General features: G+C 47.4%; 2 protein-coding genes across 5 annotated transcripts in view; one reads left to right on the top strand and one right to left on the bottom strand.

Moving 5' to 3' along the window:
- Nucleotides 1–17,295, bottom strand: part of DOCK1 (dedicator of cytokinesis 1) — a 487,093-nt gene that overhangs the window by 247,550 nt on the left and 222,248 nt on the right. The gene's annotated exons all lie outside the window — the stretch shown is intronic.
- The window catches only part of INSYN2A (inhibitory synaptic factor 2A), a 60,751-nt gene that overhangs the window by 13,370 nt on the left and 30,086 nt on the right, over nucleotides 1–17,295 (top strand). For 2 of the 3 annotated variants that reach the window (XM_032423357.1, XM_032423355.1), the window contains exon 1: nucleotides 2,687–6,406. In XM_032423357.1, coding sequence (XP_032279248.1) covers nucleotides 5,199–6,406 — 1,208 coding nt within the window. In that variant the 5' untranslated portion in view covers nucleotides 2,687–5,198. Of the gene's footprint in view, nucleotides 1–2,686; nucleotides 6,407–17,295 lie in introns of those variants that run through there. The other variant, XM_032423356.1, reaches the window with a different exon arrangement.

Raw genomic sequence — 17,295 nt, 5'->3', positions numbered from 1 at the left:
AGCCCCCACAGTCAGCTGCACCACGCCACGGCACGGGGGCCAAACCGGAAACCCCTCAGTTGTGCAGACACGTTAAGAATGGAGCTCATCCAGTGAGTCTCCTGTCAGCTGTGGAGATCCCAGATCACTTCAGAAAATAAACGCAGAGGATACGTCACATCCATTTTATTTCTAATTAAGACAGATGGCAGATCTCCTCCCAGCAGTGAGTCTGCTCATGTACTGACATCTCTTCGACTCAACACCCCTTCTCCTAAGCTCCTGGTGCACATGTATGTACACGTGTGTATGCACAGACACGTACACATCTGCATATATACCACTCAGTGGTGGTCTGCAAACACCATCAATCCTCTGAAATTCATTTTCTTTCCTTATTCAAAGCGTCCTCAAAACAATAAAAGATGACCTTTGGGAGATGGCGTGTACCCAGATCTAATCATTTCTGGGTTTTTCTTCTTCTGATCCAAGTGTTTATACTTTCTAGCGGCCTGATCCTGTCATCCTGCCTAAGGTATGACCTGACTTTGCCCTGTGGTTTTTTTAATCGGCAAACAATAATATCGCAGCTCCCCCAACAAAAACTGGAAAACAGAAGGGAAGATAAATCTCCCAAAAAGCACTATCTTAATACCACAACGATGACCATGTGGGTTCATTTTCTTCCAGTACAATTTGGGAGACTGCTTGCTTTCACTTAACATAATTTCATAAGTGTTTTTCTATGATACTAAATAATCTTTATAATTATCATTTTAATGGCCACACTGGATGTACACCATCATTTACTTAACCGTTTAACTATTGTTGGGTATTTAGTTGCTTCCATTTTTCACTCCTTTAAGCTGGAAAGAACATTTTTATATAAGCTATTAATTTAAAGCAGCACGCAGACAGGACTCTCCATCACTAATCTACAAGTACAGGGTTTATATATTTACAACTCACATTTGATTATACATTTTAATTGGAGGGTAATTAAGACATTTGCATTCCGAACAGCTCCCCGACACCAGCTCTCCCCAAGCCAGACACGCTCCACCATGACTCGCCAGATTCACCTCAAAACGGCACAGTCCGATGAATTCCAGAACACCATTTTCGTATAAAAAATAAACTTTATGAACTCCTGCTGCTTTGGAGCCAAGAGATTAACTCCAAGAACCAGAGCCCACGGTCCTCGGAGGTGACAAGGCCAAGGCGAGCTGTCCCCGAAAATGCCACTGTGGCTTCCGGAGGGGTCCAGCACTCCCGACAGCCCTCCCTAACTCTGTGCCCAGGTGCTCTGCATAACCCGCACCCGGATACCTCGTGACAAACAGGCCAAGGAAATTGCTCGACGAGTTCCAGCCACTGGATGCCTTCTGACGTTCATTACAGGACACAGCCTGCAGGCTACAGGCTTCCCTGGGCAGGGGAGGGGCTCAGTGCCTGGGATTTAGAGGGATGCAGGGAGCAGCCCTCGAGCTGTGTGACTCCCAGCAAATTACAAAAAAAAAAAAAAATCTGGAGCCTCAATTTCTCGATCTGCAGCTTGAGGCTGGCAAGAGTGCCTCCCCTGTGAGGCTGTCCTGAGGGTCAAGGAGGAAATCCAAGTGCAGCGCCAAGGATATGCTGGCATTTGGTGAGGAACAGAAGTACGTATGGACTGCACGTTGACATCACACTGGGACATACGCACACTCATTTGCTGAATGAATGCATGAAGGGATGATGGATGAATGAAGGGAGCAGGAAGGTTCGACTTGTGGGACGTCTTCTGTTAGAATACCCATTTCCTTTCATGACAAAACCATTTTCTTAATAATCACTACCAGCCCCCCCACCCCAATAAACAGTAAGTGAACACCCTGGAAAGGTATAACCATTTAATAGGAAAGTAATTCCTAATGTCCAGGAAAATTCCATTCTACGGTTTTAGAAAATGCCACCCAGCCACCAAAAGGAACGCAGATCTCCATCTGAAGTCCAAATAAGTCAACTACAAGAATCCCTTGACATCTTTCTTATCAGTGGGATGAGGACAGTTCACTTTCTACTACTTGAAAAACGAATTCACCAGCAGACTACCCTGAGAAAAAAAAATCCTCTAAGTATCACCATCATTTTTACTAATAAGAAAATGATTTTTATATACTTAGTAACTCCCTGTAAAACAGAGAAGAGCTTAGAATTGCTTTATTTTTATTATTTTGCCACTGGCAATTAATTTTTCTGATTTGTTTTATTAGTTTGATGGTTGAGTCCAAGATTCAGAATATCTTTCCAAACCAGCAGACTGATGTAAGAAAATTATTTCAGTGCAGTTCCTGGCAAATCGCAATGATGAATAGCACGGTAGGACAAACTTATTCAGACGCACATTTTTCAGGAGTGGCAGGGAAAAGGCTGAAAAATTACTAGTAAATTGCTTTTTGTAAAAATGCTCTCCCTTTCAAATTTTCCTTGGTAGGAAGGTCTTCTGCAGAATGATGGCACAATATCATCTGGCATAGCTGGAGAGCAAAGGCAGTTCGAGAATGATTGTGAGAGAGGAGAGTTAAGATTTAATTTTCTCATTATGCCCCCACCGCCCCCATACTCTCCCCACACCACGTCCTTTTGTGTGCATCATTTTAACCTGTTGGGATAAGTGTCTGTAAAAGATATATATTATCCATCCTTAGCAGGCATGTTCTATCCCACCCACTCTCCAGAATCTAGTCCTCCCAACACAAAGCCAAGAGATGATACGGCTCCGGTCTGTTCCTTTCCTTTCCTGGTCTCTCCAAAACTGCCCAGTGTTTCCAGTTCCAAATTACAAAGCCCTCCAGCTATCCTCAGCACCCAGGAAAGCTCTAAAAGCCAAAGAAGGCTGCTTCTCTGTCTTCTCCAGACTACCTACGAGAGCGACCGTTGGGACTAATTCTTTTGTCAGAGGACAGACACACAGCTGTACACAGTGGCATGAGGATGGGGCTCCCTCCTGGCTCAGCACAGAGCTGGGCCGTTTCCAGATCAGCCCTTCAGAACAGGCACCTTCCCGACCACCCATGCCCCCAGGTGCCCGGACATACCATCTGTTCCTGGCCATTCGCTCTGCTCTCCCAGGCCTTCCCTTTCAGGGACACACTCCACCCACCCAAGATGAAAGGTCTAGTGTGGTGGTTCTTCCCCATGGATGGCTGTGCCCCTCCCCCACACCCACGGCCATTTGGCAATGTCTGGAGACATTTCTAGCTGGCACACTGGGAGGATGCTCCTTACATTTAGCGGGTAGAAGCTGGGATGCTGCTAAACATTTCTCCGTGCACAGGAGAGCAAACGGTCAGCCAGCCCAAAATGCCAAGAGCGCCAAGGCTGAGAAACCCTGGCCCTCTGACCTAAACCAAATTCTGCAGAGCTGATTGCTGTCCTCCAACAAGATTGCCCGTTCATGGTCATGGCGTAAGTGATGAAATAATTCAGTTTTCTCTAAGTCTTTTGTTCAGGAACTCTAGTGGAGACCTGCAGAGTGCCAGCACCATGCTGGCCTGTGATGAGAGGCCAGGTTAACGGGGTCCCCGGACTGCAGGGAGAGGAAGTTCTAGAACACACTCTCACATGAGGACTCTGGGCTTCTCCCCACTTTTTTCCTTCACCGGACCACCATGCCCACTGGCCTGCAATCTTAACCCAGTAAGAAGTAAGGATATGGGGAGGTGTCTTGCCTGTTTGTTGGACATCTGACATTATGAGAAACAGCATGAACTCAGGCATCAGGGAGATCAGGATCCTGCTCCTGCCTGTATGTCCTACTTGCTGTGTGGTATTAACGAGTGACGTCACCTCTCTGAACCCCACTTTGCTCCTTCAAATGGGACTGAATGGCACTGAAGGTGTTAGGTGTAGCCTTCACACATCAGTGGAGCTCCCGGTGGCCCACACACTCACTGACATCTGGAGTGGCCGCCACCAGTCACCTGGTTCCTTGTCCGGAGAAGTGCTCCTGGAGGTTTCAGTCCTGGGTCCACGGGCTCCGAAGGTCTGTCGACGGGTGGACTGGGCAGTGCAGCCTGGGCCTGTTCCTGTTCAGCTAGCTCATGCCTGTGACCTTGCCTCTCTGGACAGGGAGCTCCAACGCCAGGCCCCTGCACACCCCAGTCCCTCCCATCTGACTATCTTCTTCTCAAACACTAACTCACAAGCAACATAACTATATTTTCTTCCTTTAAGTTCAGCCCGCAAGAAAATTCTTCCACGTGCAATGAGCAGCTGTGAATCTGCCTGATAAAGTGAAGGCATTTACCCCACTGGTATTCCCCAGAGGGATCATCGGCCACCTGCACCTTTTTAGATGCATTTAATAATTCAGCCCAAGATGAATTTGCATGATTAACATAAAGCCTTGTGATTTTATTTTCTTTCAGGATTTAAATACTGAAACAACCACCATTGTTTTCATTTTCAGAGGTTGTGATCAAAACACAAAACTTGATTCTAGAATGAATAATTTCTTTAAAAAAAAAAGTATTTTCAAATACCACTCTCCATAAAATGCAAAGAAAAGAGTGATAGATGCAGGGAAACCCATGTTCTCTCTAGGGCTAGTGTTAACCCATTAGAAGCAAGGCACACCACAAAGATTAATCCTTTCCAGTCCTCCCATCGAGCAGTATGCCCCACTGTCCCATGACATCTGTAATGGCTAAGACAAATACATTTATCTCAGTCCCTCATGCAGGGCTCTCCATATTTATCTGATCAGGACCTAGAATCACCAGTAAGAAAACAGCAATTCTCTTGGATTCCAATAATAGATTAATCACGTCATCCTCAAAAACTTAGTAAAAACCCAAACCGAGTAAGATGCATTTGGAAAACCATCTGCCTATGAAGTGGGGACGTGTATGTGAAATGATAATTTGCAAAGTGGAAGAGGCAGCGTCGTTGGGCTTCTTGATGAATATAGTAAAACAGGTTTGTCTAATGGGGAAACATGCATTACTATCAAAAGAAACGAGTGTATCCCACATGGAAAAGCAAGCAGGCTTTAATATCTGAGAAGCATTTCAAGCTGTGCCTGCCAGCAATTCTCCGCCTGTCTGATTTTCCTTAACGTAAAGGCCAACCTCACCTGTTTAAAAATAATTAGGAAGCAGGCAGTAGTAACGTTCGCTCGAAGTTTGTGCTGCCTGTGGGTTCGCGTGTGGGTTTCTATTTCACTGACGCCTGTGTTGATGTTTCTGAACGCAGGAATCATGGTCAGTAAGGAAAGCGGCAAATGTGTACTCACGACATCAGAGAGTGAGGTGGAGCCTGCCGCCGGCCTGGCCCTGGAGATGAAGTATGCCCTGGATCCCAACCGGCAGATTAAAAAACGGAATAAAGCCCTCCAGGTGCGGTTTAAGGATATCTGCGAGGCGCAGAATGAGCAGAGGGACACGCAGCTCTCGGCGGGACAGCCGGGCGAGAAGCGGGAGGCCAAGCCCGTATCCTACAGGGCAGCCTACCGCAAGTACATGACCGTGCCTGCTCGGAGGTCCATCCCCAATGTCACCAAGAGCACAGGCGTGCAGACCTCGCCAGACCTGAAAAAGTGTTACCAGACCTTCCCTCTGGACCGCAAGAAAGGGAATCTCAAAAGCATCCCCGCTGCGGATGCCTTTAAAAGTCAAAACAATGGGTTTGCGGCGGATGCGAAGGAGAAGCTCGAGGAAGGACCCGGGGAGGAGGCCCGGCCGTGCGGTGCCGGCCGGGTGCACAGGACGGCAGCCTTGGTTTCCCACTCCGATGAACACATGAACGCGCTGGACCAGCCTGCTGGGGTCAACTGTGCAGAGCCATGCAGAAACCCTGACGTGCACAGCTGCCGAGATGAGCCTCTCCAAAACTCTGCCCGGCCTCCCTCCCAGGAGCCTGATTACCAGCTGCACGGGAAAGCAAAGCACGACAGGGCGACACCGGACACCGAGGAAGCCGCTCTGTCGGCCCACGGGACCGTGTTTAAAACCGAGGTGGCCACCGTTTATGCACCTGCCTCCAGCGCAAAGGCCCCCGAGGCTGCCTTGTCAAACTCTGCCGCCACGAGCGAGTGGCCCCTCTGCCCGGCGGCCGACCAGGAGCGGAGGAGAGCCTCGCGTCTCAATGCGCTCCAGGGTCCCCAGGGCCCCGAGGCGGCCTGCTCGCCCCCGATGCAGTGCCTGTCCCCCGAATGTAGCGAGCAGCCCCCGCAGACTCGAGCCCCGCCGGGGGAGGAGAGCCAGCCTTGTCCCACGGCCGCCGCTGTGGGTGAAGAATGCCGACAAATCGTGCCTCACACGGAAGTCGTCGATCTGAAAGCACAGCTGCAGGTGATGGAGGACCTGATCAGCTCCAGCCAAGAAACCATCAAAGTGCTCTTGGGGGTCATTCAGGAGTTGGAGAAAGGAGAGGCCCATCGGGAAGGGTATGTATGCCCACGTTTCTCATGAAGCTGGGCGGGCTCACCACCCCCAGGGTCCCTCCATAGCCTCCAATGCCCAGATGCGTAGCAAGACTAATGCCAGCATTTCTGTGAACAGGTGATAGTCTGAGGGCAGCACAAGCTCAGAGGGGTCCCAGTTTACCTTATAAGGCTAGGCTTCACTGCATACTCGCCGTAAAGATTCACTTGGTGGTTGGCATTCATCTGCCTGGCCTGGAATTCAAGTCCTATACCTCTCTTTTGAATGCATGAATTGATGGGTCTTAACTTTGTATGCCCTGGGACGAAAGGTTTAGGATATGAAGTATAATAGGTACGCCAGCCCAAAATATCTAAGTAAGAAACCACTCGCCTCTTAGGAATATTTCGGAAGAGAAAAGAAAGAACTGAAATGGCATTCTGCAAAGCAGATGCTGACTTGGTTATATTAAATCATTAGAATAACATTGATATTCAGGACTGTACAAGGTTTTGCACAATAGAGGATATGTTTCTCTGCCCCGCCGTGGAGCTCCTAGAAGCCATGTGTACCCTCAGGCAAGCCCTCTCCGTGTGTGATTAGGAGACAGTACCTTTCCTCCCGAGGGTCTCATGCATGGAGCTGGGCTACAGACGGAATCCTATCCAGTCGACAGCCAACACCGTCCAGCCTTGGTAACAGATTGCTAAACTGTGTTTCCCATCTTTTGAACTTAAAATCGTGCAGCGGCAAATTTATAAGCAAATGACCTAATGGTAGGATGCTAGCCTTGAGCCCCTCAGCCAGAAGGCTTGTGGGGGCCTGGCAGTGTTCTTCACTGAAACCAGGGTGCCAGGAGTACTCTAGTTCCAAGCTTCTCGAAACAGTGCACACGGCTTACTGGCCTTCGTCTTGACTGCCAGGTTTTGTTTCCCATTTCCCCTTGACACTGTCTGGATTCCCTGCAGCCCATGATCTGGAGGTGGGATCTGAGGGAGGGCCCTACTGCCTCATGGGGTTAGTTCCCCACCCTGGGGGTCCTACCCCTGGTGAAGTGAGCTAGCAGCCAGTATGAAGGGAAGCCAAGAAATGCATCGTCAGGGCAGCAGACCATCAGTAAACAGAAGTTTCCTCAAGAGGACTTCTGTGGTTCAGTTATACGTTGTTTGCGTATTGCAAACAAGGGGGAGGAAACAGTCTCCACGGTCGAAGGTAGCAGGTGAGGCTTAGGCCCTGGCTCCAGAGGCAAGGTGCCCGGTGGGGGCTCTGGACCTGGCTTCCGGCTTCTCCAGCATAGTGCAGGTGGTCCATCTACAAGAGGAGTTGATCCCTAATAACTCGCCCCCTCCCATACAGAGTATTGTTTCCAGTCGATGGTGTTCAGCTGCTGGCCATCAGTGGTAACCTAACATTACAGAATGTTTTCAAAAGGCCTCTTTCAGTCTTGGGTGTACATTTCCATTTTCATCCCATTTCAGTCATTTGGACTTGAATACGTACACATCCTGAAACAACACACTCAGGTGGGTCTACAAGGGATTGGTCAATCAGGAGACCACAGTCCCACAGAAGAATTAAAAGACCAAACAGGGACCAGATCACTGACTTCGATACAGCTTGTAGTGACTGAAATCAGACAGCAAAATAGGAAGATATCAACATTACTCACTGGGGGGAAAAAAAAAAGTCATCGAATGGTATAAAGCCAAATGCATATGCTAAATAAATGTGTATGCTCACCAGGGTAGGTGCTGAACTAAAACCCTGCCAAGGCTGAACACCCACGAACACCCCAGGAAAGGAGAACCATGTTGAGCTGCAGGCTCCTTACACTATTTGAACAACTGTAGAGATTTGTTTTAAATGGGATCCTCTGAGTTCTCTGCAACCCTGCCAGGCGACACAGTGCTCCTGCACTTACTGAGACATCTTTAGGTGGGAATTCTGACTCCGAGGATGTGGGGCAAGGGCTACACCCCTCTGTGCCCCATCGCTTCACCTGTAAGTGGGAGATCATCATTCATCCTACAGATGGAGGGAGAGGATGACTTGGGGTGACCCTCTAATGCAGTCAGCCCAGTGCCAGGTGCATCTGAATGGGTTGAGATCTGTGGTGGCATGAGTATTGATTGGTCTGGCTGGTCAAAGATGCTGGGGTTTGGGGAACACTTAGCAGCCCCACATCTGAGTCCAGTGTGATGAATGTACCCTCCACACTCCCAGCACACAGGCTGCCATCAGTATTCTTCCTACAAGCCCTGAGCTGCTCGGTCCAGTGCAGTACCCACCAGCCACGAGTGGCTACTGAAATTCAAATTCAGATTAATTACAATTGCAAATTCAGTTCTTCAGTTGTACTGGCAACATCTCAGGTGCCCGAGAGCCAATGTGATGACTGGTCACTGCATAGGACACAGAGCATTGCCGTAGTCACAAGAAGTCCTTCAGCCTCGTCTCCCCAAAACGGGGCACAGTGCCTGGCTCCTAACCGTGTTAGGACTGAGCACTAGAGATCAAGGCAAACGGTGAGCTGACTTTAAAATCAATCCCTAGTTCAGCTGCTGCCTGCTCAGGACAAGCTTGCTGCAGAAAGGCAGTCCCGTATCCCACATCCGTCCCAGAGCCTTCCTTCTCACCTCTGTCTTTGAGCCCTCTGGACTCAGATCACAGTGAATCAAGTAGTTTCAAACCCCAAGGCCACCCTGAAGGTGGCCCCTCTTGCCAATGCCCAAGGCCATTAATTTGGTCAAAACTCCCATTTCCACCACTTTCCAATGTGAGGATGTGAGGGGATGTGAGCCTCGCAGGTGCGCAGAGAAGGGGCAAGCTCCTTTCCCAGGTGTCTGAGGCCAGCACAGAGCAGAGGGTGGAAGACAGGTGTGCTGGTACATCTTTATCAACTGGTTTGGTGGGGGGTGGATAGCATCTGCTGATTTCCATGGTGTAAATACTGCTACCATGGCCAATTTCAACCAGCTCACAAAATCCTGAAACTTGACCATTCTGCCCCTACAAGGGCATGATGGGCATGCCCCAGGATGGTCACTCTAAAGGAGGACTTACTTTATGTACCCCATATGAGCCAGGGAATAAGGTGTTCTCCTTGCATCTCATGGTAAAAAAAAAAAAAAAACAGGAAAACTTACTCTACTTTCCACAGATTATTATATAGTCATTATGTAACATGACAAAGAATTTCATGACCAAGTTAAAAAGATCTGTACAGTTTTCCTTGGAAAATATTCTAGAGTTTAAAAAGTCATCAACAGTAGAGAATGCTCAGAAGCTGGGTAAAATTTCTCTGCTCACCTTCTACCCTCAATTAAGCAAGGAGAACCTACTCTGTCAAGAATTTACCTGCATTGGGAGGGGACCCAGTGAGAACAGGCATCTTATGTGCACTGTGGAGCCCACGACTTTGAATCCCACTGACAGATTCTGCCTCTACACCCACATTGCACGGGGAGGCCATGGGCTTGCTCTGGTGTAGGATGTTAGGACAAAGCCAGGGAAGGCAATACTCTTTGCACTTGGCTAGGTTCCATGGGCCAACTTATGTTTCTTGAAGTACACTGAATGTATAACCTTTTTTGTAGGACTTCCTTTCACTAGTGAGTCTGGACAAACTGCATATTGAGTCTGTCAGACAAGCCTACTGAAAGAGTTGTTTTGTGCATGGGAATTCCGGGGTCACCAACCCCAACCACATTCAGGAGCTTCCAAATTATTTTTCATGCGATTCATTCATCTCATTTGCTTATGTCAATTTCCAAAAGGCCTTGGCAGAGTGTTTTCAGCTTAGGGAAGTTAGTGAATCTCAGGGAGCTCCAACTTCATCTTATACAAAACAAGGCTACTAGAAGCTTAAAGACGATGTCTGCAAAGCTAGTCGCAGAGAGCAACAGAGCAGGTATCAAGGAAAGGCCATGTCCTAATGTGAGCACTGCATTCCATAAGGAGGTAGCTGTGCAAAAAGTATTCAAAATTATGCCTTTCAGGCCCTTGTAAAACGTTTGGGCAGATCACTAACCTCGCTCGCTTCATGCAGTGAGGGCAGCATTTGGTCACTGTGCTGGTATGAATGCCAGGCATGATCCTGCTTATTTCAGAGCTCTCAGTATTATTCTTGTCTCTTCCCAGGAAGTTCAGGGTCACACAGGCCGCCTCAGTAGGCCACTAATGTAGTCGCTGAAGGCTGCAAACCAGGCAAACGGGGCACTGAATTTAAAAACCCAAGTACTTCTTATAACAGCCATAATTCCCCAGAACAGCCAGCAGCTGCTGGGCAGGAGACCCTCTGACCCACGGGCTGCAGGTCCAAAGTGCTCCCGGTGTGCACTCACCAGCAACTGCATGGGCACTCCATGGGAAGATGGTTATTTACTTCTAAGACTGCACCCCAACACTCTGAGTGTCTTCATGGGTTCCGTGGTCGGTGACAGCCTAATGAGACTCAGCTATTCGGAGAAGACCCAAAAACTACATGAGAAGCTTTAGTCGAACTGTCATGCATGAGGGCAGGATCTGCTGTTGCCCAGTCAAGTAGGCTCTTTCACTGGTCACATCTCTCCCGGCGTCAGCTAGGTGTTACCTGCAGGCTTGGGTATTGGGAGAGGCGGGGAGAGAGCAGAACCCATGCCATTCTGGGCCGTCAAGTGTGATGGATTGGCAGAGACGAAATCTGAAAGCCCGGAGGCTTTGCAGCTGTACTGAATCAGAGCAAATGTGAGACCATCACTTAAAAGAAGCAAAACCTCAACAACAAACCAGCCCAAGGACTCCAGCAGCTTGCAAGGAGGGCTGTAAACCCAGTGACCCAGTCTCCCGTTCATCCCTGCTATGGCTCCCGGGGTCCTGTCCAGCCGCTTCAGCCTCACCGAGAAGGAGTATTTCTCTGTGACGTGAGGTCCAGAGCATACAGGGATAGCAAAGAAAAATAAGCCAACGAAATCCCCCCAGGGATCAGGGGCCCTTTGAGGGCAGTGCTCACAGCAGCTTTGAAGACAAAGGAGGTAGGAATAAAGACCTGAGGGCAGCAACAAGTTAATGTAAACCCAGTGTGGAATCCTGTGTTGTTGGCCCAGCTTTGCTTTTCTTTTAATCACTAAAGCAAGGGGGCCGGCCACGCAGCGGGTGAAGGTATGTGCAGATACTTACATCCAGAGGGGGGGAAAAAAAAAAAATCAGGCTTTCAGGATCTATGGTTATTTGAAGACCTCAGCATCACCTTTCGGCCTGGCAGATGTTGGCACGCCTTTGGGCCAGATAGCAAATGTTTTTGGATTTGAAGGCCACACCATCTATGTTCAAACGATTCGGCTCTGCCACCGTATCGTGAATGCAGCCAGAGACAGTATGTGTACAAATGAGGATACGCAGCCAGGAGCCAGGTCCGGGCCACAGGCAGAGTGCGCCGATTTATGCCACACGGTCGTGTAGAAAACCAGGTCAGAAGATGGGGAGGGACGATCCCAGGTGCATGACTGCCAGACTGACAGGCGTACCATTCACGCACCTGTTCAGAGGGCCTCTACCAAGAGTCTCCTTGTGTTGAGCCCTGTGCCAGGCAAGGAGGGGATACAAGTCAGATGAGCTCAGGGCCCCACTCTGACGCGTCCCCAGGTCACTGATGATCACTTTGTTCAAGCCTCCACCTGACTGTTCATCCTCAGCCCACACAGCCTTCAGCATTCTGCCTGCAAACTCCGTGCGTGTTATTCACATCTGTGTAATTTGTATGTATGATACATACATGACGGCATGTCTTTAAAACATGAGAAAGGTCTCACTCTCCCACCAGCAGGAAGAAGAGGTCGTCACAGCACATAATTGCGCGCCGTGACTTGCTGTTACCCCGATAAGCTACATGGACAGAAATGATACACTTGCTTTATCTTATGTCCCTGTACTGACAAATCACTCGGAATCAGGCACGCTTCAGAAGGACCTGTCAGGGAAGGAGAAATCTCTCCAAATTTTCCTTAATTATCTATGCCCAAACAGAATAAATACTGCATCACAATTACAGAGGAAGCATAAGGGGACAATTGAAGTCACAGAGCAGAAAGACCCAACACGGAAACCCGCACACCACTGTGGCAGCAGCGAGGGCACGAACACGGGAATCACGAAGGTCTCCACGTGAGATTCAGACTAGAAACTTCCCAGAACGCCCCTCCAAGAGCTGAAGGAAAGGCTGGGCACCGTAAGGCAGGTCCATCTCAGTGTGATCGGGCACCCTCTGGAGGATGCTTGGCTTGTTCTGGCCAAAACCCACCCACTGACTGAGATGGACGTCTTCTACCTGGTTAGCTGGAGGGCCCCGATTTGAAGAGGGCAGGTGGGTGGCGTTTGTGGCTCTGCAAACACCCCTTGTGGGTCTCCTCTGGAAGGAATGCCGTGTGCTACCTTCCCGGGTGGCTGGCACGATGCATCACAAAAACGCAGAGCAAAGGGAAAGCAGCACCCAGCATGGAGACCAGGAGCAAAAAGGGCCTTATTCCCTGCCAAAGGCACTCCTGCCCCTCGGCGCTCCCTATCTGAACAGGAGGAAAATGTCAGCACTTCATTTTCTCATCTTGATAAATCAGTTTCGGTGTCTCTGCACATTTGTCGTCACCCAAACATTCCAGCCAGCCGACTGAGGTCTGCCTCCCACTCAGTCCGTTTTCCCGTTTTCCAGGAGTGAGATCCAGGAGGGGAGCCGAGTGGAACGACCCGGGCTCTGCAGTCAGCCAGTCCTGAGTTGGCAACTTTGGTCTGCCCCTCTCTGCCCCAGCTGTGCTTAGGCACGGTCATTAACCTCTCTGAACTTCAGCTTCTTCCTCTATAAAAGGGAACTAAGAATACCTGCCCGCGGGCTTCTCAAATACAGAGGACAAGGCTCTCAATCCAGGGCTGTGTCTGCACTCAGTAGAAGTTACCTCCTTCCAAGTTACTTTGTTACTGAGAAGCAGCCTTCCAAGAGCTCAAGTGGGGGAGGTTGAGCAAGGGGCAAGCCTAAACGCTTTCAAGCGAGATCTTCCTGCTTCATGATACAGGCTGGTTTCTTTCTGAGGTTAGGAGGGAGGGAGGATTACTAAGGGAGACATCAGCTCTGTGTTTGTTTTCAGAGACACGCACAGGCCACGCGGATCTGGTGTCATGGTCAAGGCAGGGTGCGGAGTTGGGAAACACAGTTGGTCCTAGCTCATCTCCCAGCTACCTGTTCCCCTATGAAAGGACAGTCCGGATGAGTCAAGGGACCTCAGAGCTCCTTTCTGCTCTAAGAACAAATCCTCCAGAGAGGCCTAACAACATCATCATTTCAGCCACTGCCTTATATAAAAGTTGACAGAGAGAGAGAAAGAATAAAGCAACAGAGCCCTCTCTACGGACGTCCTTCAATAAATGCATCCAGGGATCCCACTGTCGTATTTTCTTGTCTACTGACACTTTACTTCTTATCTCTTCAGCTGCTACACATGCTCAAATTGGCTTCTGTCCTTTTTGGGTGCCATCCTTTGAACAGATTTCAGAAACACCTTTCCGTTTTCCTTTTCTGTTGCAACTAATGGCTTTTATATACCTGTGATCAAATATTCAAGTTTAAAGTCTCCAGTATAAGTTATGTTTTATGATTTTGCAATGGAAGCACAGATCATGTACTCTCCAGCATTCTCTTCACTTAATGCACAGGGCCGTGGTCTTTTCTACTTTTTTTAAGTTCTTGAAAAATAATAAGCCTTTCCATCCTTAATATGAAAAATGAAGCAAATATATTTGTAAGAATATAAAACACATTCCAAATTCTTGCTTTGGGCTTCATGTAGGTATCACACATACTTGAAAATGTAATTTAAATAATCTTCCTGTGCAGAATGCCAAAATAGATTTCAAATACCTCCCCGGCCTTTTAAGTTGGTAGGTGAATAAATGCCTCACCAGAGTTACTAGGCAATCCAGACACTCCATTTGCAGATAAAATGAGCAGTTCAAGGCATGACATGAACATTTATGGATTTGTATCCCAGAATTCGGGTTTTTTGGTTTTTTTTAAGAGATGAAATGCAAGTTCTAGTTTTCAAAACTTTTTAAAATCTGATACAAATTCTGCTAGGCTATGCAAAAATGGCTTGAGCTCTGTAGCCCATTGGATCTGTGGAAGAGTTCAGGGAAGTGGGCACAACACCCATAAAGTCCATCCATTTTGAGCACCTCCAACATGCAAGCATTCTGCGAGGATTTCACTGAATCCTCAAAATAACACTGAAGGTAGGAATTATCTGCACCAGAAAACTAAAGCCTGGCTATGCTCAGTGACATCCCCAAGGTCAGAAGGCGGTGAGAGATGGCAAAGGCAGACATTACATCTAGATCTCTGTCAGGCCCGAGCACTCGCCATCTCATCCTCTGAAAATGGCAAACCTGCTATATCCACACAGAATTAAAAAGCAGGCATTTTTGTTGCTACTGCAAACCCGGATTCTTCCTCTAACTTGAAGGGACTAAGAGGCTCTCATGCCCAGAGCTGGTGAGATTTTTGCAAACTTATGTTCTGGAGAAAGCAGAAAACACCTTTTAAAGGGATCCCAGTACTAAGGCATGTATTTAAGGATTCATAATCAGTAAGAAGAATGTCCTCTGTGAGGTAATTTAAAAAAAAAAAAAAAATCAAAGCCACTGATCTTGAAGTCCAGGGACGTGAGTGCCAAGCACAAAATCTATCCATAGGCAGCCATTCCTGGGGAGAACTCTTCAAAGCCTTCAGGTACCATCTGTCACGTCAGAGGCTCAGCACGTGCCCTCCTGGCTCTACCTTCCTCAAATGTACGTCTAAATTCATGTGAACCACAAGCTGGAGGAAAGTTTTCAATGCAACAAAAATAAGCATGTGTGGATTCTAAAGGCCGGATCTGAAAGGACATTTGTGAGAATCGAGCTCCTAGGCACCAAAAATGGACTAAATTTTTTCTCTCGACATCTCATTGGTTACAGCACTAGACTATCCCCCCAGATAAAAGTCTCATAATTGGACATCAAGAATCTTACAAATGATGACACCAAAAGTTAAAGATTTTAATCTTCCAACTGCAAGATCTCTGAAGCGATTGTTTAAAGAAAACCAGCACAAGGTCAGACTTTTGAAACAAAGCACAGATGCTTCACAAAGAGTAAGTTCTGATTCAAAATTAACTAAACTGCTCTAATATATATATATTATATATATACAATACATATATATATAATATATATATCTCAAAAGAAACTGTAAATCAAACATGAAGGGCTCTGTGGATATTTATGACCAGAACTACTAGCAAATGCACATTAATGCTTTCAAATTAAAACCTCTGGAAGTCAGACTCTATGGAAGAGAACTAGTACAGCAGAAACATGGCAAGTCACAGAAAGCTCTGCTTTAGTACAACGTAGCCAGATCCCTCTTCTCATTCTAGCTCAGTAGCCACTACCACCATAATTCATTTTCATTAATTTTCCATAAATTATAGCTTAAGCTTTATCTGTCTTCCAGGAAAACAAGTTAATCAACTCAGCCTCAGCTCAGCCCTAAAAAGTTGTTTTCCTTATTAACAGCTATTCCTGGTGCCCTTTGGGGTGAGGGACTTGTTTGTCATCACGGTTACCGATTTGCAACTTAGGACTGTAGAAAGAAAATGCAAGCTTTGCCCTGTTTGTAACATAACCAGGCAGTCCACGCACGAAATAATAATTACTATCTTCCCCAGTTCTTACCTATGATGATTTTATGTTATGGAAATATGATGATAAAACTCTAAAGAGAGAAGGCCTGCCCTAATAATAGTGTTTATCTCTGTGTCTGTCTCTGTCCAAATCTGCATGTATTTCTGACAGTAATAATAATGGATATGCAATAATAATAATAGTATATTCCTGTTTCTTCATCAAGCATGGCTCTGTGTGGAGGTAAGTGAGCAGGGAGGTGAGGCAGAGCCTTAGGGAGATGCAGAGAGGCACTGCTGGAGGGGAGGCAGAGGGCTGAGGCAGAAGCAAGAGATACCAGCTGGCTCCCAGAGACCCCTGCATGCTTGAAGCATCACACCAGCTGCCATGCACCTCCAATGGCCACCATTTTGTTTCACTTTAGAATGAAAACAAGCATTGCAAGCTTCCTTAAAAGCCAGAGCCTCCTGAGAATTACAGGATCACCACATTTGGGGAGCTACTAGGCTAATAAAATTTAATTTGTCAATACCACATAAAGAAAGCACCTGCATTCATTATTAATCAGGTGTTTGTTTCTCACTGAAACTCGTTCACCAGGACTGCTTCTGAGATAAAGAAATGACATTTCCCAGGGATGAGGAGGGGGCTGGTTGAGGTGTAGGCTGGGCCACTTATTTTAATATCTGGGTGTGGGAAGCAGAACATGACTGACCTTTTCCACTTGTTGGGGAAATTTAAGATGGGATAATGTTAATACTTTGAGACAGATGTTCTCACCTGATCCAGCTGGAAACATCACAAAGCTGACCGTCCTATTTTCATTTCAGAAGCACAGGGTATGATGTCAGTTAACCCAGCAGGATACTCAGACACATTCTTTATTCATTCATTCATTTATTCACTTATTCCCTCATTTTCTCATTCATTATTCAAAAAATATTTCTTGAGCATCCACTATACTTCACGCCCCAGTGCAAGCACTGAACGTTCATCAGGGAACAGACAGAAAAAAAATCTCTGCCCTCATGGTGCTGACATTGTCAGGGGGGAGACAGACAGAAAGCAAAATAATAACTAAAATGTATGGCACGTTCCATCTGATAAGTGTTGTGGAAAGGTTGAAAGCAGAGAAGGAGGTACGGCATTTTCTGAGTCACAAAAGAAACAGGTATTTATGATGGACACCTCAAGCCCTGCTCCACGGAAAGTGCTTGTGAGCTCAGTG

The sequence above is a fragment of the Phoca vitulina genome, unplaced genomic scaffold (assembly GCF_004348235.1).
Source record: "Phoca vitulina isolate PV1807 unplaced genomic scaffold, GSC_HSeal_1.0 scaffold28, whole genome shotgun sequence".
Classification (NCBI taxonomy): domain Eukaryota; kingdom Metazoa; phylum Chordata; class Mammalia; order Carnivora; family Phocidae; genus Phoca; species Phoca vitulina.
The sequence above is the reverse complement of the archived record's forward strand: the minus strand, read 5'-3'. Positions and strand labels throughout refer to the sequence as shown.